The following is a 27934-nucleotide window of genomic DNA, read 5'->3' on the forward strand; positions in this document are numbered from 1 at the left end:
AACTTACTCACAAAATTACGGGAGAAAATCAAAACATGTAGGCATGGCATGCTGTCCAAAGGTGTGAGAATGCTTCAAGACAATGCCCCAGTTCACACTTCTGAAATTGCAACAACACAAGCGCTCACTTGTGGATATGAAATACTGCCCCATCCAGCCTACTCACCCGATCTACCACCATCGGACTACTTCTTGTTTTCCTTCCCTCAAATCATTTCTTCGGGAGACCCACTTCATTTACGACGAGACACTGATTTCTGCAACAGAATCACGGTTCAAAGACCAACCTCACCACTTCTAAAAAAACGGCATCCGTAGCCTCATCCATCGATGAGAAAAATCTGTAAATCTGCATGGTGGCTATGTAGAGAAGGACTAAAACCTGTGCCAAGAATCAATAGGCTAGCACCTCTGCAGCTAGGTCAGGGCGATTCTTTATTAAACCACCCTCGTATGTTGTAAATATTAATTAATAATAAAAAAATATATAATACATGTACCCCCAAAGTTTACATTCTTCTTCCCCAGTGCATGAACCCCTGAAGTTTACATCCCCCCCACCCTCCCAGTGCAAACGCTCTGGATTGAACACTGCTCGCATGCTGGCTGGTACACTTCATCAAATATCCACACTGAAACCAGAAAACACTTATTCCGAAGCTACGAAATTCACATGCATATATCAATTAGTCTTACATCCATCATTTTGAAAACCATGAACACAGAATAACAATAACAGAGGGCAGCAGAACAGCATGACGATGACTAATCAACAGATAATAATTTCACATTTCCTGCCAAAATCAGAAAAATTAGAAGCTAATTTGCATCCAATCAATCAGAAATACAAAATGAGGTAAATTACGCAATCCCAATAATCAGCCAATCACAGAACTTGACTGGACAATCATTCCGTTCTTTGCCCATGCCTGCAAAGTGGTATCCATGTTCTGGAGAATAGCCAATATTGATAATTATTATTTTTATATAATTATTAATATTGAATTTTTAATCTGAGAGTTAATTTTTATTATTATTATGAAACTTCAGAAACCAATGCTAGCTATTTTATTTATATAAAAAGGTGTTTCAGTCAGGCTGAGATAAAAATCGGTTCAGGTGGGTTTGTTTTGGTTTTTATGGAGCAAAAACAACTATGGTTATATTGCGCCAAGTCATGTTCGGGTTGGTAGAATAAGGGTAATGAATTTGAAAAACAAATTCGGGCTCGGGACAAGCCAGATAAAAATAAAAAATGTAGGCCGGTGCAGACCTCTACCTCGAGGTACTCCCTCCTCTTGGCAAAGGGCTGTGAGAGGGTGGATCCAATGCATACTAGAAAAGATTGTGGGTTAAAAGTTCTTAATAAATATGAGGAGGTGACCTCTAAGACCAATGCTAAATATGGCATTCTTATTTTAGGAAATGCATCTTGGAAAGATGTTTTCAGTCTAATCAAATGGTCGAAGGTGGACCTGTTGGAGATGAGGTCATTTGCTTCTAAATACTATATAAGACAAGCATTTGACCATTCCCTCCAAAATTTTACACAAATAACAGTCACAGAGACTTGTTGTTCGTGTAAAATCGATAGTTAGCTGGATATTTGGGATCCTTTCTTGGCTTAGCAAAGGCACGAATGATTGCTTTCACACCAGACATCTGGAAACTGCTCTTCAATAAAAATTCTGTTTATATAGGAACAGCTGGTGCTACATAGATTTTGGCAAAAGGCACTTAACTAATTCATAATGGATGTCATCTGGTCCAATAGCACTTGCCTTAATAAGAGTTAAGGCAGTTTTTAACTCTTGGATGGCAAATGGTCTCTTATAAGGACAAAACGCCTTCGATATGAAATTTAGTGCTTGTGTTTAATTTTTTGTTTCAGGACTCCAGAGAGTAAGATAACAGTGCAGAGGTGTTAGAAAATGTTTCCCCAAGAGCATTAGCTATTGCAATTGAATCTGCAATAGTACAACCATTATATTCCAGGATCAATTAAGAGTGGGATGCATATTTTCCCTTCATTTTCTGGATTTTGTCCCAGACGATCTTAGTGGATGTAAAGTGGATCCGTGATTCCTTTCGGCTCTGACAGCAAGCATAGTGTGCTTTGGCATGTGTATGTTTAAATTTTATGGTATTACCCACAGTATGATACTTTTGGAATATCTAGGGTATTGCAACTGCTGCTGCATGGACAATATTTTCAGTGATGTACATGAACTGCATCACTGATGATGTGATGATGTCAAAATCTGCTAGATATTGAAAGGCATTTCAGTCAGCCTGATCAATTTTCCATTGGGATACATAAAAGGAAGATACAGTCTCCCATTAAGTAGTTATCAAAAATTGTTATAAGTGAAGGCAGAAGAGAAGGGAAGCAGATAGAAATTGTCAATGGCAGAAAATATACAGGTAGGCATGTGAAAAAAGTGTTACTACCTACGTTTAAAAGGGACAGGTTATTGTCATTAAGCATACGCTCTATGAATATTGCCCCTCTCACTGATGTCAGCACTACCCCACAGGGTAGTATGTCCATTGAAATTCCCCAATAATAAAACTGGGGAAGGCAACTGCATAACATGATCATCAAGATCCATCTGGGAGATGTTGGTCCCAGGTAGCAAATAAAGAGAGCAGAATGTTAATAGAAACCTAACTGCTCTATTTATCGCTACTGCTTCAATGTTGGTTGTGAGTAAGAGAGCCTGAAAGGGGAATGGTTGCCCACAATATAGCAACTCCTTCATGAGTAGTATCATTCCCACTTCTATCCTTACAAATGATAGTAAGTGATAGCAAGCAAAAGCAGATTGGTTCATGTTTTTGCAGAAGGGCCTTGATATCATCTAATTTCACTGGGATTCACGACAATTCTACTCTAGGAATTTAGCCATAATTTGATTTTGTGGATCTGTCGGTCAGCTTCTGAAGTGCTGAGGACTTACTTTTGTCAGTCTTCATTTAATCCTTTTTTGGGGAAGAAAGGGCATTAAACAGTTAACCGGTGTTCATTTCTTCCTTGGCAAAAGTTCCACGTACCTCCTTAATCACTGGTTTTTGGCAGATATAGGAGTGGCAACTGAATGATCTTTCTGTGTGGGTTTTTATGAGCTTAATAAATAGTGTGCGATATAAATGACCCTTTTTGACAGAATAGTCATTTCTGTTTGCATTCTGAAGGAATATCTCCCTACAACCTTCCGAGCATATGAAGGTTTGCAATTATTGACAGGTTTTGCTGCTTTTCTTATCTTCTAGTATGGTATGTTCAGCACTGCCTTTAATCATTGTTTATCCTTTTCCACTACTACATGCCTGAGGGTATGCAGGGTGGTCTCCATGGCAGTTAATACATGTCAATTTTGCAGCTGAACATACAGTAATTTTGTGGTGCTTTTCATCATATTGAGCACATGCAAGGGCATCATGACAGGCCATTTGCGAGTGTATTTCTGACACTTAAAACCATGTAGTGGACTAGGTACATATGACCTTTGTTTTGTTTGAAGTTTTGTGGTACAAAAGCTGCTTCAGCTTTATTGAACCTGTTCAAGTTTTGTTATTTTCAGTTAATACTGATGTTGGAATAAGGTTTATTAGACTGAGGGATGTAAAAAGTTCCTTTACATCTGAGTTTTCTCCCATAATGAGTTCAAGGCTTAATGGTTCATTTGCATGCGATTTTAAAGCTGATTAGCGGGCAATTTGGTAACGTGGACATTCTATGATGACGTGCTTCACTGGCAACACTGTGAAGGACCACATTAGGAGATAAGAGTGCATTAAATGCGTATGGCCAATATAAAGCAGGGCAGGGAAATCAAGTTTTCCCTAAAACTTGATTTCTAGAATTTTGGCTGTGGTTTGATTTGGTATAGTTTGTTCTTTTCTTGAGATTTCCAGGTCTGTGTCCATATATTTTCAGAGGCTTCTCGAATGACATTTTTAAAATCATTATGTGGAATTTTATGCAGGTGAGAATTTTCATTTGACAGATGTTTGGCAGCTTGATCAGCACATTCATCGCCTAGTATTCCAGAATGTTCAGGAATCCAAGTGAATCTGACTCTGGTTTTTCCTCCTAAGATGGGATAGGTAGGAAAGAATTTTTCTTATATACAGAATACATGGTTGATTTTGTAGCTGTAAAGCATATATTGCACTTAATGAGTCTGTAAAAGTGATACTTTTTTACGAGGGAAGTTTTGGCAACGTGATCTAATGCGAGATTTATTGCAAACAGTTTGGCACTATAGATACTACACTCTACTGGAATTGAACTGAGAAATGATGCTATTTGGTAGGACCACAGCAGCAGCACTGATGTGTGTATCCGTTTTGGAGCCATCAGCATACAGATGTCAGTAATCAGAGAACTGCATTACATAAGAGGAATGTAGCTGTTTCACATATTGATTTGAGATGTTATTTTGCTTTTAGATTTTATCCATATTTAAGTTCCATTGTGAAAGTACTTCTTTTAGTCATATGCCAGCAGGTTTGCATATGCTAGATTTGTTCTCATATAAAGTTTCCCATTTTGGAGTATACAGATATTGTCAAGTTGAATGTCCGGGAAGGCTTTGAATTTTTGCAGCGTAGTTCAGAAGAAGAAGTTGTCTAAGAATTGGTGGGAGTTCATAAATCTCTGTGTATAGACTGTACACAGGTGAGGTACAAAATGCTCCAGAAACAACACATAATGCACCGTGATGGATAGGATCTAACCAATTTAGAACACTTTTCCTCGCTGAGGAGCAGATGGGAGAATCATAATCTAATCTAGATCTTATAATTGCTTGATAAATGTGCAGAAGTGAATAATGATCAACTCCCCATGTCACGGCAGATATAGCTCATAGAATGTTTAATTTGTTTATGCACACTGTACATAGATATTTTATATAGTCTAGGAAATTTAATTTGTGATCCATGATTAATCCTAGCAGTCAGATACAGGAACTCCTCGACTTACGTAACATTCGATTTACGCAAATTCAACTTTACGTAAGTTTTTGCCGGCTGGTGCAAACTGAAAAAAGTATGGAAATGTATTTTGCAGTGTAGGAATAAATAGAGATATCATGAAAATATTGTAATGTGAACCAAATACCAAAAAATTTTTTTTTTTTGTAATTCGTTCCAAGTCCTTGGAAGTTGAAAAATTCGCTATATTACTCAAGCTATTTATCTCTCTAAAAGGTCATATTTATAATGGAAATTGCACTACCCTTCCATCGTTATCATATGTTCCCATTATAAGAATCAATTTTGAACGCCTTTGTGATATTTTTCTAAAACACGTTTCTGGAGTTCACTACCATAAAACAATAAAAACAATTTGCACTTTCTGGTTTATTGGGCTTTTCTGTTAGTGCATCTAATTATAAACAGGTAGTAAACTCAATCTTATTGCATTTGCGATAATACCGATAACTGAAATTGTGCGAGTTTTTACATTATTATAGTGAAATGTATTCCCCTTCGCTGAAATCTTTGATCATATAAAAAACTTCTCTTCATTCCTATTTACATAATGATGAAGGGAAAGCGACCAATGAAAAGTGCAAGTGGTGGTAGTGCCAGGAAACGAAACAAAATTGATTTAAAAATGAAGATGAAAATGATTAAGTACAAAGCAGGACAAAGTTTGTCATCTATTGCAAGGGAATTAGGTCTCGCTGCTTCAAGAGTGAATACTATTTTAAAGGACAGTGTAGGTATAAAAGAACATGTCAAAGGATCAACAGTGATCAAAAAACAGCATTCAGGTGCTATATCGAAGATGGAAAAGCTATTAATAATATGGATGGAAAATCATATTCGGAAGCAAGTGCCCCTGAGTCAAATGGCCATTCAAGCAAAAGCATCAAGTATTTATGAAGATATTAAGGGTAAGTATGATGAACCCCAAGCCAAGTTTGTGGCAAGCAACAGGTGGTTTAATAGGTTCAAGCATCATGCTGGTTTCCACAATGTTAAAGTATGCAGTGAAGTCGCCAGTGCCGATTCTGCAGCTGCAGAAAAATTTTGTGATGTGTTGGAAAAAATTATTGATGAAGGCGGCTATTGAATGCAGCAAATTTTTAACATTGATGAGATTGCTCTGTATTGGAAAAAAATGCTGTATCGAACATACATTGTTAAAGACAAAAATACACTGCCAGGTTTCAGGCATGAAAAGATAGGGCCACACTCTTGCTTGGGGCTAATATGCAGCAGGAAATTACAGATTAAAACCACTGCTTGTGTACCATTCTGGAAAATCCTCGTGCATTTAAGGGCATCAATAAAGCTAGCTACCCTACCCTTGCATTTCCAATCCAACCAGAGAGCATGGATAACAATATCTCTTTGAGCATTGGTTTTAATGCTGCTTCATTCCTGAGGGTGAAAAATATTGTAAAGACAACGATGTTCCTTTCAAGATTTTGCTTCTATTAGATAATGCTCCTGAACATCCATGCATCTAGATGATTTCAATTCGAAAGTGAGTCATATTTCTACTGCCAAACACAACTTCACTCATCCAACCTATGGATCAGGGTGTTATTTTGAATTTAAAAGCGTGCTATTTACTCACATTTTCTCAGGCATTGTCTGCAGTAGATGGCGAGAAAAATTTAACGTTAAGAGACTTTTGGAAATCTTACAGTATTTACCATGCCATCTTAAACATTGAGAAGGCCTGGGCAGAAATTACTAAAAGTTGTTTAAATGGCGCACGAAAGAAAATATGCCCACAGCACTTAAAAGGCTTCGAAGGATTTGAAAAAGACGAATCATATGAAGAGGTTACAGATAAGATTGTAAAGGTTGCAGAGCTACTTCAGTTGGAAGTTGATGCTAAAGACACAGAGGAATTAATAGAGGAAGAAGAGAAGAAATTAAGGCCTAGATTCATCCTACAAAACAAGTTACACTGCTGCAATTCAATTTCTCATCTTAAATGAACAGGTGTAATTCTGCAATCAACAGACAAGGAGAACCAATAAGAAAAAGAGTTCTCTTAAGTAATTAAGTTCGTCCTTACTTAGTTCTACACAAGAGTTTCTCAACAGGATTGATACACGACAAGGGGTTGATGGGTAAATTGTATAATATAACAATAATAAATATAAAGAATATAATAATATATGATTTAAAAAATCTATGAACATTGACCTTAATTAATTTTTGGTTTTAGCAATTGGTATGCAAATTTTACCACTAGGCGGCAAAACTGTAATCTAGTGACCAGCCATTTCTTGTGACACTGCGTTGTGCTGCTAGTCACAATTAATGGCTGCTGGCAGTCGACCGACAGATCTATCACAGTTAAGCACACAGTATTACCATCTGAACAGTTCACACATGGGCTTATTACATATTTAAATGCTATTGTAAAGTTATTTTAAATAACTTACAATTTTGATAATATGTAGTTTTTAAGAAAATTCTTATACCATGCTGCTTCCAAAAGAGAAGTGGTGTCTATATTTGCCAGATTATAGACAGCACTTCGGGGATTTATTTCTCCACCTGGCTACAAATCAATACCACTAATCTCTTATGTGAGAAGACCTTTAGGAATGATGCTATGAAATCATCAAAGAGAAACACCACCTGGAAAGGATGCATCCTGGTGCAAAACACAAAGATTTTGAATATTTCAAATATCTTAAGATAAATTTATAAAAGTTCTATACAATGGGTTTAAAATTGTTTCTGAAACCCTCAGTTTCTAGAAATGCTAGGGATTGGAAGCCTCATAATATATCACACAATTGAAAAGAATGGTATCTGCACACAGGAAACAACTGATACTGCCATCAGAACGAGAAATAAGCTGTCATGAAAATGGATATAAATACAGTTTTAAAAAGCATTTTGCTGAGTAACAGTAAAGTTCAATGTTGTATTGATGAAATGACCGAAGATATCCAAAAAACTGTGGTTTCTGAATTGCAGAGAACTAAATTTGCTGTACAACTGGACAAGAGAACATGTGGAACTTTAAGCATCCTTATGGCTCATTTATATTATTAGAGCCCAAGGAAAAAAAAAGGCAATAACAGAAGAATTTCTTTTTGCTAAACAATTAAAGATGTATGCAACATGAGAAATGATTTTTTGTGCTTTGAAAAATACTTACAGGATTACTGATATTGTAGCAGCTGCTTCTGATAGAGCATCAGCATTGGGCAGTAAGTATTGAGGGTTTTTAGCATTTTTGAAGAAAAATAGTGCTGATGCTAGAACTGCACAAGCAGCATTTGCTTGAAAATATAAGTGAAAAACTCCATGATGTTCAGCAAATGCGTATTAAATTAATAAATGAAAAAGGCCATATCCTTGCATGATCATCTGTTTGGTCAATTATGTGATCAAAATTATGAAATCTACAACTAGCTGCTTTTACATACATTGGGTGAACTTATTTATTCTGTAATAGAATTTCTTCATGAAATAAAGAAACTTTATTTTGTTAGGAACAAAATAAATTTAATAATAATAAAAAAAAACATACATTTTACTTGGCTGATGTATACAGCAATACCTCGCTTAGCATGGCTTCAAACAGCACGGGTTTCACTATAACATGGTTTTCAATTAAATTTACTGTACATATTAAAACTCATTCAATAGCCTAGACATGTACTCTACATTACGGGTACATACATACTGCAATGCCAAATGTATTGTCTCATGTGCTGCACATATGACAGCAGTCCCGTCAGGTAGTCAGTGGCAACAGTGTCCACTTTTAATTCCATCCTGATGAGACGACATGGTAGCTTTTCAAACTTTTCATTTCACAATTTATTTTTTACCCCTCTAAATACAATCAAAAATATATCTGCGTCTTGGTTAGAAATCATTGACAACAACAACATGCGTTATGTTTTGCCCCATTTGGCAAATGATTTCATTGGTTTTGAGTCGCAAGTTCAGACAATTGCCGAAGACATTGTGAAGATCGGAAAAGACTTGGGATTCGAAACTTTGGACACTGCCAATGTACATGACTGCACTGACTCACATGCAAATAACTTAGATGATGCAACTCTCCTTGAAATTGATAAGAAAATTGCATATGAAGAAGAGGAAAACAATTCTGACGTGGATATCACCGAAGTGGCACCAAAAGAATTTTCAACAGAAGAACTGAAGGAAGTTTTTCGGAGCTTGACATTGCCTGTGAGGCAATTATGAATGGAGATACAAATGTTGGATGTAGCATCCAGATACGGCAAATTTTATAAGATGGGATTCAATGCTACAAAGGCTTGTATACCGAGAAAAAGAAGAGATGACTTTACTAAATTTCATTTTTGAAATACCCAAATAAACAATAAAGCTTTTTTCTCATCTCTCATGATGTTACCTTTTCATTAATAAAATTTTTGCAGTATTTTTTTATTTCAAATCCTTTTAATTGGTTATCAAGCACAAATTGTTTATAGATTTATTATAATTTGTTTATAGACTGTTTCTCTGGTACGCATTCATTTAAAACCCATTATAATTATACCTCAATCAGCACGGTTTCACATAACACGGAACAGTTTCGGTACCAATTATCAGTGCTATGCGGGGTATTGCTGTACTTGAAGTTCCATGATATCCAAAGAAAAGACTACAAGCCAGAGATATAAACATATTCAAGTTTGAACAATTATTCCACTTGAAGCTGAAAGAAGACTAACACGCAATTTCAAGATCTTCTCGATATGATTGTACCAGAATAGATTCCACAGCTGTTTAAGTGTGATGCATCTCAAGTTGAATTTATTTTACAAGGGTTAAATGAAATGACAGATGTGGAGGCCAAATCTGTATTCTAAACTAAAGGGTACACCTTTAGAATGAAGATATGAAATAAACAACCTAAATTACAAACTATAGAAGAACTGTTTTTGTTAACTTTCCCCAGTTCTTATCTAGTGGAAGCTGGATTTAAACACATTAATGTGGTCGAATCCTTATTAAATTAATAAGAAACACAAGTAACAGACTGAACATATCAGAACATGGAAACCTAAGGAACAAATTAAGTAATTTTAGCACAGATACGGCACAGCTTATTGCAAACTATCAGCCACAACTGTCTCATTAACAATTATTGCTAATGATTAAAATGGATACGTAATAGGCTGTGATTTTTACAAAATGAAATGGAACTAATAAACCAAATAATAATTTTTACTGTTTTTTTGTTATTAAACTAAAGTAATTGGTAAGTAATAGTATTTGCCATATAATGCAAGTAAGCTACAGGCTTTTGCTGCACTAACAAAAAAAACCCCAAGTAGATAAGAAAATACAAATCACATGCTTCCCTCCTCACACAAGTAACTGTCCAGTTGACAAATGAATTTATACAAACTGTCAGCCACAATTACCTGCAAGCACTCTAAACACCAACTCTTGCAATTTCAATTTATGGCCCCTAGTTCTGGAATTCTTTATAACAGTCAGAATTCCATCTTTATTTATTTTACTAATCCCTCTTAGAGCCTTACAAACCTCAATCAGGTCACCACTGAGGTGCCTGGTTGCCAAGCTCTGTAAGTCCACATAACTGGAGTCTTTCCTCATATGGTCATCCTTCTGCCAATCTCACATTTGAGTTCCCCTCTCTGGACCCGTTCAAGAAGCCCAATTCTTTTTTCAGATGGGGTCTCCATACTTGAACAGAGTATTCGAAATGTGATCTCTACAGGATAAAAGTAAAGTAAAGTGCAGCCATTATCAACCCACTGCAGGATGGAAGCCTACTCAACAATTCATGTTGAGGGAAATGGACCATAATCTGCCATGCTGGTCCAGTGCATGTTCGATAAATCATCGATAGTATGCCATGGGCTTTCCTGGCTGCCTGTAAGGGTGTCCGGAAAATTTACCGCCGCATCAGTTTATCGCATTTTACCGTCTAGAAGCAATGAGATGTGTTTGGTCAAATCATAAAAAGTTATTTTTTATTTAAGTTTCTGCCTTAAGCCACGATTAGCATATTTTTGGAATTCTATGAACTATGAGGGAATAGTACGGAAATAAAAAAAAAATCACATGTATGGAAATATGTAATTTAATAGGTAGATTATGTATTTTAATAGTTATATGTATCACAAAAATAGTAAAAAATCCATTATTTGAACAATATAACAATTGGTTAATTTTAAACTAAACTAATTATAACATTAAGTATGTCATAGTACACTGCAAAAATTCAAAATGAATGTTTATGCAATCTTCAGAATCAGTCACGTTGGGATAATTAATTACTAAGAAACTGTAATATTTACAACACAGTATGTACATTATTAATAAGAAATATTATGCGCTATACCGCTTAGATAATCAACAATATCACCCCATATATCGTATGCACTAAGAAGTCTTTTAATTCGTACATCACAATCGCGATTTTTTGTTGCCCGGATCACTTCCACTTAAATATTGTTCAATGCGCATTTCGTTAATACTTTGTTCTTTTTTAATTGCTGTTAAAATACATATTCTGAGTTTAAAACATACTACTTAAGTTAAAGGTATTAAGTAGGTACCTACCTAATTACAATTTTAGAAAATAACAGGCAATGTATAACTAGCATATAACTTCCATTTTTAACTGCACTTAATTCTTAAATAACACATATAGAAAAGCCTTATTTTCAATTTAAAATGACCAATAAATTATATGTATTGCCTGGCGATAAAATATGCTAGCGATCATTTGTAGGCTATAAATTGTTTATAAACTTAAATTTTCTTAAACTTTCGGCGAAAAACTTTCCTAGACGAAGTCTAGGAAAGTTTACTTTTCTTCCAAACAGCTGCTCACTCTGTATAAATCGCAAATCTACCCTGCCATGGAATATTGTTCCCACATCTGGGGTGGTGCCCCCCAAACCTCTCTCAGGCTTCTTGATTCCATTCAGAAGAGGGCAGTTAGGTTAATTAATGACTCATCTCTAACAGAGTCTCTCCACTCACTGTCTCATGCATGTCTCTTCTACAGATACTTCCATGGGCACTGTTCTTCTGAATTAGCTTCTATAATTCTTGCTCTCTCTTTCAAAACAGTCTGAACACGTGCCGCCACCAGCCAACATCCATTTACTGTCCAACTTCAAACTCACAGAACCAACTTTTCATCTTCCTCGTTTATTTATTCAAATGCTGTTTTCTGGAACAACCTTCCTTCATATGTATTTCCTGAAAATTACAGTCTACAGAAGTTTAAGTCCAATGTCAACAAATTTCTTCTTTCGTCTTCTCAACCTCCAACCCAAGCACGGTACTAAGTACTATAGGTTCTAACACCTCTCATGTTTGGGGTTTACATAAAAAAAAAAAAAAAAAAACCTATTATAATCCATTTTTTGCTGATATGGGTAGTTCCGTGAAGGGCGGGAAGATGTTCAGGATAGATGTTGTTGTTGTTGTTGTTATGGGCGTTTAATGGCGCATAAGCTACTATGGCTATAATGCGCCTCAGGATAGATGTGTGGAAGGTTGTCCATCCATCCTAGTCTGATACGGACTCGATCATTGAAAAAGTTCAGTAGCTGTTAATGGAAGGTCGTTGCCTGTCCCTCCCAATGACAGCACACTAGCTTCACATAAGCAAAGATACCGGCCCTTCGATTGTTGGTGATGATTTGAAAAAAAGGAAAGTGTGCTTGCACTTTGTACTGCATGCATTGATGAAGAATATCTAGATAAATCCTGATTTAGATATTCTTTGTTATTAGCCAAGATTTACCAGTTTCTGTGGTCATATTTATCGTAATTGACGGTGGAAAAAAAGTAACAAGTTGCTGTGTGTTGAGATTTGATTGAGATGGCAGACAGTCATCCACACTTTCTTCAACAAATCATAACTGGTGATGAATCCTGGCAATTTGCATACAAACCCGAAACAGAAAGATAATCAGCTGCATGGGTTGGAGAAAATTCGCCAAGGATGAAGAAACTCCTGTTCCAGAAGTCTCGAACCACAACGATGTTGATGATTTTTTTTTTTTTTGATTGGCAAAGAGTTGTGCACAAAGAATTTGTACTGGAAGGAGACTGTTGCTTGCAAAGGATTCAGCGTGTTAGGCCAGACATGGCCAAGTCAGGTGAATGGTTCTTGCTTCATGACAATGCAACCATCATCAAGCAGTTTCTTGAATGGAAGGGCGTTACAGTGCTTCACCATCCCCTGTATTCTCCAGATTTGGCATTTGCTGATTATTTTCTGTTCCCCAAAGCAAATTCCCACTTCAAGGGGCACCATTTTGACAGCATTTCAGAGATCCAAACCAGCATGATGAGGAAGTTAAACAGGGTTCCACAAGATCAGTTCCACAGTGCGATCCAGAGATGTACGACTGCGCAAAGAGGTTTGGAACAAGTTTGGAACAGGTTTGGATTAAATGGTAATAATTTTTTTTCCTTGAGATTGATTTTTTATTAATGCTTTTCAGACACACCTTGTATAAAACAGTTCCCTACAACAAGATAGAACAAAATAAAATTTATGCAAATTCACTAAAGCAGTTATGTTTATGATAAAGTTCAAAAATGCATTCCTGTTTTAACAATAGTTGAAGTGGATTTTTCCTTTAGCTTTTTAACTGAATATTTAGAAATATTCAGTAAAGAAAATACAGCTACCACAGCACAAAACTAAGGTGAATAAAACTCTCTACACTGGATTCCTTTTGAATTCTGCCATTAGGCCTAACAGGGAAAGATTTGGTTGTTGTTCCTAACTTTACAAGGTAGAAGGCCCTTCTAGAGATTGCTACTAAGTATTCCCCACTGGACACCATGTCTAGTGGGGAAAGATTTAGTAGCTATCTCTACAATTATTATTATGTAATAAATTTTACAAAATAAAGTTCACTTAAATCACATGGTTCAGTTAGCGTTACTTAATTAGCATTATGAATTTGATTAATTCATAATGTTAAAAATTAATAGTATAAATCTGAAGATTACCGAAATATGGCTATAGCTAGATGGCAGAAAGCAACAATGGTGAGGATAAGATTTCTGAGATATCAAGGGTCTACAAGAACATTAACTATAAACAAACAACAGATTAAATTTATTTCTTTTGGTTATCCAATTTGGATTTATTCAGGACATAGAGCCTTCAGTTAGCCCCCAAAAGAAAATCAAGCCTATGCATAAACACCATCCACACATATTTCTAATTAATATTATATCTTTTCAAAAAAAAAAAAAAAAAAAAAAGTAAAATCTGGTTTTCAGAGTGTCAAAGAGTTTTTTTTTTTTTTTTTTTTACTTACTGCTTTTACTTACCTCTGACATAAGAGGATATATAATTGCAGACAGGTAATAAGATGGATGAGTAGCTGGAAAATTTGGAGAAATTGGAGAATTTGGACTATTTCCATCCCAGTTGTCTCTAATGTATTGGGAATTTGCATCTAAAGAGGAATATGCATGTTGGTCACGAATAAAATTGCAATCCTGATCTAGATATTCTTTGTCATTAGCCAAGATTTCCCAGTTTCTGTGGTCATATTTATCTGTAACTGAAGTCTCACTTCCTGAATCCCAAGTGTTAATATGGCATGAAGGAGAAGCCATGTTCATAGGATGTGCCTTAAAAAAAATAAAATAAGTAAATAAAATAATTACACACACACAAGAATGAAACAAAATTATTAGTATTGTGGTACAAAAATGTATGTAACATATTAAATATTCATCTTACTCATGTACAAATATTAATTACACGCAGACAAAAAATCCTCAAACTGACAACTTCATTCAGCCCACCACCAACTTCAGTGGATTTGAGTTTGGAAAGTAAAATGAGAAACTATGAAAGAATGCAGCAAAGCCTTGATTAGTACAAGTAATGAATCTTGTGAAACCATTGTATTAAACAAATGCGTACTATTCAAAGCTGTTATAACACAAAGTATGATAATTGGTCCCCAATGAAAATATGCAATAAAAATTTTTAAGCACAATTTTTTTTTATCTGTTTATTAACATATATATCACCAAAGGATAATAGTAATAGAGGAATGTGATGCAAGAAAGCAAGTGTCTGAGCTTATGTAGTATTAGCTGAAACAAAACAAAAAAAAAAAAAAAAAAAAAAAAAATCACACATCCAATTCCCTCTAAACATTTGTCCAGTTCCTCCTTGAATTTATTTAAGCTATCAACTTCAACAACAGATGGAAGTTTGTTCCAGCAATTAACCACCCGCTGGCTAAAGGTAAAGTTCCACAAATCTATTTTACAACTGTCTTTCCTAAATTTTAATTTATCCTCCCTCAGGTTTGTAATCTAAGCAATAGGAAGAATCCCATCAGAATTCAGCATGCTAAACCCATTTAAGGCCCTGCAAGTGCCTAGTCTCCAACCGCTGTAATTTGCAGAACTTAGTCTTTCTTTGTAAGGGGACCCCCTCTGTTCCCCTCACTAATCTTGTTACCCTTCTTTGTACATGCTCAAGCACCACTACATTCTTCCTAAAATGAGGCCTCCAGACCTCATTTTAACCTGATAGATTGTCTATCGGGATATCCTGTAAGCAGTACTCAAGGAGTACTGCGTACAGGCCTTCGGTACTGCATACACAGTACTCAAGGGATACTTTCTTGACCATAATCACTTCCTTTTCTCTACTAACAAAATTCCTGTATATCATTGACATTACCCAATGATCTGTTCTAACAGCCTGCCTGCATTGCTCAGAAAACTTCATATCTGACTGCACAATTACTCCAGGGTCTTTTTCATTTTCTGCCAACCTAAGTGTAGTACCATACAGTCGGTACATTTCTCTGGGGTTACTTCTACCCACTGTTAAACTTTAACTGATACTTCTCAGCCCATCTGCCCAAATTTACTAGATCCGGTTGCAGTAGCACATTGCCACTGCTGTCATTAAAAACCCTGCCAACCTTTGAATCATCTGCAAACTTCGACATTAAGCCTGATATACTTTCATCAATATCAATGATAAATATACAAAACAACAGTGGGCACCACACCGAATGCTGGGGTATTCCACTAATAACATCATTCCAAGAAGAGCAGCATCCATTAATTACCACTCTCTGTCTTCTCCTACTCAACCACCCTTTTATTCATTGTAGCAACTTACCCTAAATACCATACTGCTCCATTTTGTACACTGGTCTTCCATGTGCAACAGTGTCAAAAGCATTCCTGAAATCAAAGTATATATCAAAATTATTTTCTACATCTAGTTCCTTTGTAACCACATCATAATATCCAATCAAATTTGTCAGACAAGACTTTCCCTTAACAAATCCATGCTGTGCCTGAATTATTACTGCAATCTTTTCTAGATGATCCTGCAATGCATCTTTAACCAGTGACTCCATTTTTTTCCCTGGAACAGAAGTTAAACTAACTGGTGTGTAATTGCTCATGTCAACTTAGATCCCTCTTTGAATTGCAGATACACATCTCCAGTCAATGGGAACTTCCCCTGAGTCAAAGGATGCCCTAATAATTATGGGTAAGGGTTTGCATACTTCCTTTACCACCACCTTTAATATAACTGGATAGATCCCATCCACGCCAGGTGCCTTTCTTATGTTCACTTCAACAATTTCTCCTCCACTTTACTCTCTGCAAACTTCGACATTAAGCCTGATATACCACTCTAAAAATCATTAAGCTCCCTGTTAGAGTTTAATAAGCTTCTATCCTCCAATTCCCTAAAGAATTCCTCATAAGTGACCGTAGATGCAGAATACTCATTCAGTTTGTCAGCTATCTGAGCAGGATCATCAAAAGTCGAACCAGAGATATCAAGTGGCCCAATCTGATTCATCCCCTTCCTTCTAGAGTTTATATAAGTAAAGAAGTCCTTGCTGTTTTTCTTAGCATCTTTTGCCAATTTCTCGTAATCTGCCTTCGCTTGCCTAATCTCCTTTGTGACTTGATTACAGACTAGCTTATATCTGCCATAGGCCTCTGTGTTGCCAGATAATTTATATGCATCCCATGCATTTTTCTTCTGCTACAAGTCTCATTAGTTCGTCTGACATCCATTTAGGCCTAAACCTTGAACAACATTGCTCAATTGGTAAGAAAAGCCTAGCAGCTCCCACGATTAGTTCCTTGAATGCTTCCCACTCAGAATTTGCTGTTGGTAACATCATCAGTTAGTCCCAGTGTATAGAATTTAAAAACTGTCTGAGACCACTGTAGTCACCTTTACGGAAGCAAAAATCCTTCCCTTAACCCTTGATGGTAATTATATCTTTAAGAAAATCCCACATCAGTACACTGCGATCACTGCCATCTAGTGGTTCCTTTATCTGCAAATTCTTAATGCACAAATAATTACTGCTGATAACCAGCTCAAGAGCATTACTCTCTCTGGTTGCCTCTTGATTATGCTGCTGCTGCTGCAGAAAACAATCATCCAATAAATCCACAAAAATCTTGCTAGTGTGCGAGTGACCTACCAACAAGTTCCAATCAATATGTGGGAAGTTAAAATACCCCATTAGAACACAATCTGATTTACTGGCCTATTCTATTTCTCTGTACAATTGTTTGTTGTACTCATTAGAGTCATTAGGCCTATTAGACATTCCTGCTCTCATTTTTGCTTTCCAAGTGCTTGTCACACCAAACTGACTCAACATTGCACTGTCCATATATGTCAACTGGATGCACTTCCTTATATTTTGTTTTTCTTAATTAACGGCATAACCTCTCCTCCCTTCCCATCCTCATCCTGTCTATGCTTTCTGTACACATAGTACTCCCCAAATTCCAAATTCTGCATTCCTAATATCTGTGTGACACAGTCTCTGATATCCCAACAATATCCACCTTTGATGTCTTGACCAGCACTTCAAATTCAAATTTATTTACTGTACTTCTAGCATTGGTGTACATGCAAGTACACATGCACCTATTCTTATTCTTAGTTATCTTAACAAAACCAATGTATTTATTTTTTTTCATGATGACTTCCATCAGTCCCCGAATGCCCAACAGGGGCATTCAGGGACTGGTGAATGAGCAGTGGCCCTCCAGGCTGCTGCTTATTCTAATAGAAGGAGTGCAAGAATCACTTTGACCTCTGCATGCTACTACTTATAACCTTTGCCTGTGAATCCTCCCAAGCTAGCAGTTTTCCAACCCACCTAACGCTGCCTCGATGGCATCAGCAAACACTCTTGCACCCCTTCTATTTAAGTGTATCCATCCCTGTAGAAGCAGTCTCTCCTGTTAACAAGCAGAGACCACACTGAGAAAAATTCTGCCACATGAGCCTAGGTACAATTCCTCCAGAGCCGAATTGATTGACAAGGCTCTCATCATATACTCCCTCCCATCATGTCTGGGCAGCATTGCAAAAACTTTCAAATTTAACCGTAACTCATGACTTTTTTCAGCACTGACCTATATTTGTTAAGTAAATTTGCAGTTCTCCTACTCTTAAAGTCATTAGTGCCAAAGTGTACAATAATATCACCCTTTGTGACCTTAAAAGATGATATCTGTTCTACAACATCATTAACTTTTGCCCCTTTCAGATATACCCTGGTCCTATTCCACCTATCCTTTTTACACACTATATATAACCAGTCTCCCTGACAATAGAGTCACAAACAATAATCGCATTCCTGCCTTGGAGATTGCATATGTGAGGTCTGGTATTGAGTTGGGCAGCTCAGAGCTTGATGGGTCCCCCATTTTAATACCTTCCAGGGCATCTACCCAACTCCTCACACTCTCATAAGCGCCCATCAGAACACTGAGTTGGCACCTAATTTCTTGACACTACACCTAGCACACAAAGACTCCTTGGCTAGATGATGTCCTAGCCAAGGAGGATGTCTTTGTTCCAGAGATCTGCAAACATTTCACATTTGCACATTTTTTTAGGCTGTGATGCGTTGGAGAATCCCCCCCCTTCGGTTCTCCCCCGAGTAACAGCACTCTTGCTACTTTGTGCCCGTTGCTTTGCTGCACTAGTTTCGGGCATGTTATTGAAATTAGAAATAAAAATGTACCGAGTGGTTATAAAATAAGTTTCCCTATTTAGGAGACCCTAGTGTCAAAACAGAGTTAGCACTGTGAAAATTGGCAGGTATGTCATTTAGGGCATGGGAAAGCAATTTGTATAAGAAAAAAAATTAGTTCAAAATTCTGCCACCAAGGGAAAAAGCACTGTACATATGTAAAAGTTGCATTCATTTCAAGACATGCTGCTGCTTACACAAACGACATCCTGTTAGGTAAAAGCAGAAAGGCCAATGCCACTGTCAATAACCATTATGGCTCTTACAAAAAAGGTATGTGCTCTTTTAGTTATTGTTATTTGGTTTTTAGGAGCATTAGCAACTAAGGCCATATTGCTCTGCGATGGTCATTCCCTGACCTTTCCGCATCCTCCGTATTTGGTGGTGACGGGCTCGAACCCCGGTCTAATCAAGAAGCATGTGCTATGCACTGCTGCTCCTTCCCACCTGGCTACGGAGGCGCCCGCTCTTTTAGTAAAACTGTTCTACCAGAATAATAGTAACACTAATGCAGCACTACGTGAATATCGGAAACTTAAAGGTTTGCATAAAGGACCTTTGATGTCAGTGGGGCTTCAAAAACTAATAAAAAAATTTGAAGTGACCGGGGAGTTAGGTGTAATTCCAGGCATGGCACGACCAAGTATCGGAATTGGAGCAGAGGTAGTGGATGAACTGGCAGTTGCAATGGTCAAAATACAAAACCCAGTAAGTGCCATAGGTGTGCCAAGAGACTTTAAATCAACAGCACGTAGCCAACATCCCCAATGAGATGCTACGTGAAACTGTCGCACACAGTCCTCCATTTTCAGAATGTTATCTCAAGTGAAGGAAAGCACATAGAACAATATCTGTAGATTTCTAAGTTCTGATATTAAAATCTAATCCTAAGTTAAGTATTCCATCTCATGTTTACAGTGCCAATTTTCCCCTGGTGGCGGAAATTTGAACTAATTTTTTTCCTTCTACCAATCGCTTCCCCATACCCTAAATGACATACCACCGATTTTCGCAGCGCTAACTCTAACCGTTTTGACACTAGGGTCTCCTGAATAGGGAAACTTATTTTATAACCAACTGGTATTTCTGATTCAAGTTTATTATAAACTAAGCAAAAAAAAACGTAATTACATTTTATTAAAATATTTTAGCAAACTACGTTGAACTGTCTTCTCTTTCTTCATACACGTGCTTGTAGTTGTTGAAAGCTTTATCCATATCTCGGTATATCTGCATGTTTGTCATCCATATCTCGGCAAATTTGCATGCTTGGGGTCAGCATCCATAACACTTGTTTTAAAGCTACCAGAGTTTGAAATATTTTTCTATTATTTGATGGTGAGCTCCTTCATTTGCACATTGTCTACTTCTTCATCCATCAGAATTGTCGGCTTCAAATCCATGCTGTTGATCTAAATTAAGGTCTCCATCAGTCATTTCTTCCAAGTGTGATTCAAGCAAGTCATGGACATTTGTAGTATCCCGTTTTCATCTAAACCAAGCCGTCTTACAATATCTGTTATTTCTTTAACAACAACTTGCACTTGAGAGGGAAAGCCATCAAAATTATTTGCGCAATGAGGCAAAATGTGTTTCCACACTACATGCATAATGATTGCAGTTAATTCTTCCCAAGCATGGGAAATATTTTCAGTTGCATCTTTGATGCTATATTTTTTCCAGAAGTGAATTAAAGAAATTGTAGCCAGTTGTTTGAGCAATTCCCTGTGCAAAAACTCTTCTTAGGTAGTAGGCTTTAAATGTTGCAATTATTCCTTGGTTCATGGGCTGCAATAAAGTTTGCATTTGCTTGGTAAAAAATGACTTTTATATTCTCACACAATGTACCAAGTGTAGTTGGATGACCAGGGCATTTTCTAAAATCAATAATGCTTTAAAAGCAATATTGTTATTCTTGCAATAATTTTCAACAGATGGGCAAAAATATGTTGAAAACCAGTCTTCAAAGAGAACTTTGGTCATCCATGCTTTCTTATTTGAACACCAAAAAACTGGAAGCCATCACTGACTGTAGCCTCTAAGAACACACGAGAATTTGATGAACAAGCATTGGCTTCAATTTGAAATCTCCTTCTGCATTGCCTTCCAATAAAAGTGTAAAATGATCCTTAGCCACTTTATATCCAGGTTGACTTTTTTCTTTTTTTGGAAATATAAGTTCTGGAAGGCATTCTTTTCCAAAATAATTTAGTTTCATCAACATTAAAAATTTGTTGGTCTGTGTATCCACCTTCCTCCACTATTTTCTTCAAAATATCGGAATATTTAGTTGCATTATGCAATTGAATTTGATTTCTAAAATGGTCAAACCAACCACACACATACACACAGTACTCCACAACATAAGTGACAAACATTACGCTAAGTGTTTTATTCATATAGTAAATATGTATAAAACACATTAAAGTTCATATATTTAATGCACTCATAGCAGAAGCTGTATAACTTTATGAATAAATTTGGCAAATTGTATACATCAAATTTTTGTTCTAATGTAATAACAAGCCTCCCCTTTTTTGCACTTGCATTATTTGCACCTCAAGTATTCTTCCATTTTCAAATTTTGATAAACTTCCTAGGGGCAGTTTATCAAAATTTAAAATATAATATAGTACTGTACACATATATAGGATAACAATCTGCAGCACATCTTCACACGATAATATCCATATGCAGACTGACCAGTGAATGTTTGGTTGGTGCAACATGGTGTGAGCCATTGATAACCCGTGTGTAATTTTTGGCACAATTTGGAATAAAAACAACTGAATTTTGACTCTTATTAAATAAGGTCTAGTATCATTTTATAATTCGTACTAAATCAAATTTCATACTACTGAAATTTGTACTAATTGAGGCTTTGCTATACTCCATGTGTGTGTGCACGCACATGCAGCAATTATGCATGACGTGCACTATTGCACATATCATGCAAGATATTCTGATGCAATTTTTATGTCATACTTCATAGTTGGAATAATAATACACTCTAGTAGGCAGCATTTTTCAAACTCACATTTCTCCATCTGATTGGACAGTAAGTAACATAACCTGTTACTGCAGAGGATCCTTTTCTATTGTTATGGAATACACTTTAACAGAGGTGGTCAACTTAATTTGTGATGCGATCTACTTTTTTTCTTCAAAATGGGCTGCGATCAACCAACTCAAGAATTTCATTGCACATGGTTAAAAAAGTTAATCAACACATATTAAAAAATGTTGTTTATAAATTTTAAAGTTAAATAAAATTCAGAATTCTTATTTTAAATTCGTACTTATTTAAATTTTTAATTTATGTGAAGTTTGTGTCTTTATGTCATCTGCCAAGCTTTCAAAATCGGGGATATACTGTGATAAGGCCAACTGTAAAGAATCTTCTGTACGCAAGTCCGTAAGAGTAGAGTGATTCTTCGCCTTTGTTTGTTTCAAACATGAAAAGGCCGATTCACATAGATATGTAGAACCAAACAGGAATTTAAAAGTTCACTACATTTTTTTTTTACGTTTCGGCACTTTTATTGGGAAACATATTTCCAAAAGTGTTTTTCTGATGATGTGGCTTTTAGGAAGATATCGTTTTGCAATGTAATAATTTAATTTTCAAGTAATATTTTCTCCATGTGAAAATCTCGGCGATTTTTTCTGCAATTCGTTTTGTATCTAAATCGACATTAAATGGATAAGAAATATACTGAACAATGTCTTCAATTGTTTTAAAATCACTGAATCTGGTTTCAAAATCATCCACAACTTGCTCAATTTCAGAAACTATTAAATTCAAAAACAGGATATTTTTGCATGATGATCTTGCATATTTTCAAAATTATCAAAGTTTTTTCTTTGAGATACTTAGCCACTGCCAAAAATTGATATTTATATGCAGAAATACTACTGATCATGTTGCCCACGTTTTTATTTTTTCTTTGTAATTCCAAATTCAGATCACTTCATTTATTGGTAAAATCTGCCAAAAAGCCAGATCACACAGCCACTCCCTATCTTGTAGCTGCTGAAAATCATCTTCCCTTTGATCAACAAATTTAATTTCATTCAGCAAATTTCAAAATCTGTGTAGAAACTTACTCTGACAACTCAGCTGTGTGTAAATATCAGATCTGGTTCATTTTCATCAAGTTGCATTTTGAAAAGTCTCCTTTGAAGAGATTGTTCTCTGATGGAATTTACAATTTTGAAAGCTATGGCCGTAACACTTCTAGTATCTAATCTTTTGCTAGCTAACACTTGTTGGTGGATGATACCGTGGTAACTCAAAAAAATCTGGGAATTCATCATCCTTTTGGTACAATGCGATGAATCCATTATGATGCCCCATCACTGCTTTAGCTTCATTTGTTGTTATTGATACGAGCTTAAATAATGGTAATTTAAATTTTTCATTAAAATTTTTGAATGCATTAAATATAATCAAGACCACTTTTAATTTCATTTTTTTCTTAAAATTTTCAAAAAGAGAATCTGTTATTTCTAAAAATGCATCTGATGAATTGACCACCATAAGTGCATTGAAGTTCCACGATCAACTGAAATTAAAGCTGCAATCGACTTGTTTGGCCACCCTTGCATTATAAGAATATCAGTGATACATCACCATATTTTTCCATAGTAGTAAAAAAACTATAGAAGTAGTGTAAATGGCTCGATTTAATTGCATCTCATATTGTGACCACCTTCAACAACGATTCACCATGTGTTACACAACCTTGGATAAGTAACGCTTCACCACAACCAGACCGCACTGTTTCAAGACTTGTTGGCCTATCGTCAGTGGGCAGGTAGGTACCCCAGTGTTGAATTGTGCCAACCCAGTTGTGGAGTACAACTTCGCAACATGGGAGATGGCAGTTGGTGTGCATAGTAATAATACTAAAAAGAATAAACGCACAAGGCGTAATAGGCTACCGATTGGTAATTCGCTATGGGAATATCAGTGATATATCACCATATTTTTCCATAGTATTAAAAACTATGGAAGTATCATTTGTGCATTTATTCTTCTTAGTATTATTACTATGCACACCAACTGGCATCTCTTATATTGTGGAGTTATACTTCACAACTGGGTTGGCATGATTGCAACACCGGGGTACCTACCTGCCCACCGACGATAGGCCAACAAAGCCTCGAAACAGTGCCATCTGAGTGGTGGTGGTGGTATCCGCCGATAATAAGTAACAATAGACTTCTCGATTGGTGAAGCGTTACTTATTCAAGGTAGTGCACAATACATGGTAACTTGTTGTGAAGGTAGTCACAATATGGGGTACAATTAAATCGAAGCCATTTACACTACTTCTGTAGTTTTTTACTACTACGGAAAAATATGGTCATATATCACTGATCTTCTTATAGTCAATTACCAATCCATAGCCTATTATGCCTTGTGCATTTATTCTTTTTAGTATTGTTCTGGAATAAAAGTTTCTCAGAACACTGGGAAACTTTTTACTTAGAAACAATGAACATGTAATTCCAAATGTTACATATCATTTGCTAACATTGTGTCACAAATATTTTGTTAATTTCAGTTCCACTTTATTTCTAATTTTCCTGTTACAGCAACAGGAATGGATATGAAGACTAATTCTCTACACACAGTGGACACTTATGATTATTCCTAGAGCTGCTTGCAAGTTTGATATGGCTGTTTTCATGATTATTTAGTTACCTCTTCAGTAATTGCCAACCAATTTTTTAAAGTTTTCTTGGTTTAATTTAAAATATGCATCTCTTGTGTTTAATTTACATCTTCGAGGATGCTTTTGTTTCTCCAGTGATGGTAGCTGAACATCAGCTGTCAAAGCTTGAGCTTATATCAACTTAGAGATAACACAGTTATCCATGGTTATGTTGCTGAAGGTATTTAAAGAAATGGCAACAAGAGGCAAATGTTGCTATTTATTTAAAAAAACTTACACGTTTATGCATATCTTGCATATGTCTGAACTGAAAATTAAATTGTAACATATGCATTTTATATTAAAATAGAGCCACAGGACTGTTTGCCTACAGTATGCTTTCAAACAGTTTATCCAAGATTTTTCTGTCTGTAGATTTCCGTTTGGATTGTCTGTTAGAAATCAACTGAATATACTACTATAGGACTGATTGATTTATGATTGCTTGAAGAAAGATATTGTTACAGACTTTGACCCAACCTTTTGGAAGAGGGAAAAGTTTTGTTTATAACAATGGTCCTACTGTTTACTTGTCTATCAAGAGTATTTCTAAAGCTTCACCAGGAGAAGAACATTTTTGTATTTTCACCTGCTGAATATATCTTCTCACACTCAGCATTGCTATGAGGGCTTGGATAATCTGTTATATTTCAAACTTCCTTGTGAGTTGTTAGTTCCCCAATCAAGGCCTGCTGTGCAACAATTCTTTTATAACAGCATCTGGTAGGTTCTCATGCTGAAATTGAAAGAACTGAAATGCAAAATATTTTCTCTGCTTCAATTATTTCTTTATCTTTAACAATACTGAGGGGTACTAAAAATGCCCACAAAAAAATTTCCAATTTGAAAATGATGCATTAAAAATTGATGGAATTTGTGCTACTTGGGCATTTATAGCAACATTTTTCAATTAATGCACCAAGTCACGTGCAACAATAAAGTACTACAGTGGAATTTCATTAATACAAAGTTCAAGGGACCTAAATTTTCACGTTTTGTAATAACGAAGTTTGTAGTAACGAGGTCCCCCATAAGTGTCGAAATTTCACTGGGTTTTTTTTTTGGTACATACTTTATATCTAAGAATAATAATAAATAATAATATCAAAAATAAATTAATAAAAATAAAATAAAAACAAAAGCCTTGTCTAATGATACAGTAATAGGAATAACATTTTTTAATGATTTTATTTTTATAGTTTGATATATACAATATTTTAGTATCACAGTAAAAAGAATTACAATCTTAATATAAAAGGGGCCATAGCAACCATTAACTTTTTAATAAATTAATCTAATTGTCAATCAATCCAGTCATATCTTGGCCTATCTTGTTATGTTCAAAGCTTTCCTTCTTTCATTACTACGAAAGTAAGAAGAATGGAAAACTGGTTCTCAAAACATAATTATATTTAAATTGAAGTTAAATAACATTTAACTTACATAGTAATTTCTTGCTTGCACTGATCAAGTGAAAGGACTTTATTACTGAGCACGAGAGTATACACAATAGAACATAAAATGGAAACTGACACAAAGCACAGATATTCAAGAGATAACATATATTAAATTTAGCACAAATATAGAACATAACATAGAAGCTTTTAGCTACTGTACGTAGCCTTTTTCAACTAATTGAGCACTGGAAAGCAGTGGTTTTTATGTGTGGCTGACCTTCAAGTACGTAAGTACACAAGATCGTGGAGGGGGGAGAGTGATTTACTGGTATGTGCGAAGGGTGATGAAGGAGAGGTCAAGTGAGGGGGGGGGAGAAGGTTGAGGTAGGTGACTGCTGTCATAGGCAGCTCCCGAGCTCGCAGACTACGAGAGGCTCAAAGATGGGATGTATGCGGGTGCCGCAGTTCCTGTTGATTGTAATTCCAGTGACACTCGTGTGCTCTGATTCTAACCACTGGTGGATCTTGACATTGCGAGAGAAGCCTATGATTTTAGTATGATTCATGTCCCTCCTGCCAACAGTGTGCAGCTAGCGCCGAATGAGCAATGTCGGCTTTAGTGATGGTGATACCTCAGTCGGTCCCCTCCAAACAACGGATGGCCTTGCCGATGTAGCTTGTGTCAGTCCCAGCAGGTTATGCAGTAAATGATCCCGCTTTGCTTCGGAGGTAGAATTGATGTTTTAAGAGGGGAGGGGGAAGGTATGTGGATTGCAGTTTTCTTCCGGGTGTTTGAACAGTGTGGATGTTGTAGCTACGAAGGATTCTGGCTACACTATGCGATAGAGTAGGGTAAAATTGGATGTGGATGGCGTCTGTAAAACCAGAAGTGTCAGGTTAATGGGTTGGATGATGAGTATCTGGTGTTGTGACAGCATGATGTTCATAGTTCCCAGTAATTGAGGGTCTGTTCAGGGCAGCCACATTTGCTGAGATCGTACTTGACTATGTATGTACTCTATGACTCTCTGTATGAAGTGGTGGGGAGGGGATTGGAAAGGGAATTGGTTTCAAACTCCTTCATGACCAGGTTTTCCAAGTGAGGACTGATGGAAGAACCCATTGCTAGGCCTCGGGTTTGTTTGTATACAGTGTTCTCGAACATGGAGATGGAGTGGCGTCACCGGAAGTACAATCAACAGGGACTGCAGCACCTGCATACATCCCATCTTTGAGCCCTTCATAGTTCATGAGCTTGGTTAGCAGCCTATGATGGCAGTCACCTACCTCAACCTTCTCCCCTCTCTTGACCTCTCGTTACCCTTCGAACATACTCGTAAACCACTCCCCTCCTCTGTGACCTTGCGTACTTGAAGGTCAGCCAAACATAAAAACCACTGCTGTTTTGACATTCATTATGTATTGTCTCTGCACTTGAATAATTGTGATGGACAAGGAGGTGGTCTCTATTAATTTATTGATAGGGACTGGTAGTTTTTTTGGCTCATATTTCTAGCCTAACAGCAACACGAGATGGGAGTTGTCGCCCCGTACATTTATTTTCTTTGAAAATAAATCTTTAATGCTTTCAAAATTGAGAAAATCATCAGTATCATCCCTAGGCTGTATTTTATACAGCCATTTTTTTTTTTTTAATGGCTAAATGAAAAAAATTAAAGTAAACTGTTCTTGGTAATTTATTATGATTGTTGTATTCATTAATGAAAATAAAAAATTCAGAGAATAAAAAAAAAAACCATGC

The 27934-nt window shown here is 36.2% G+C and overlaps 1 protein-coding gene across 2 annotated transcripts in view; it reads right to left on the bottom strand.

The window, feature by feature from the left end:
- The window catches only part of LOC150080836 (serine/threonine-protein kinase 26-like), a 226773-nt gene that overhangs the window by 38599 nt on the left and 160240 nt on the right, over positions 1-27934 (bottom strand). For both annotated transcript variants that reach the window (XM_090381119.1, XM_090381118.1), the window contains exon 9: positions 14317-14622. In XM_090381119.1, coding sequence (XP_090237245.1) covers positions 14317-14622 — 306 coding nt within the window. The remainder of the gene's footprint in view (positions 1-14316; positions 14623-27934) is intronic.

This window comes from Mastigoproctus giganteus, chromosome 9 (assembly GCF_048544385.1).
Source record: "Mastigoproctus giganteus isolate SK-2022 chromosome 9, ASM4854438v1, whole genome shotgun sequence".
Lineage (NCBI taxonomy): Eukaryota > Metazoa > Arthropoda > Arachnida > Uropygi > Thelyphonidae > Mastigoproctus > Mastigoproctus giganteus.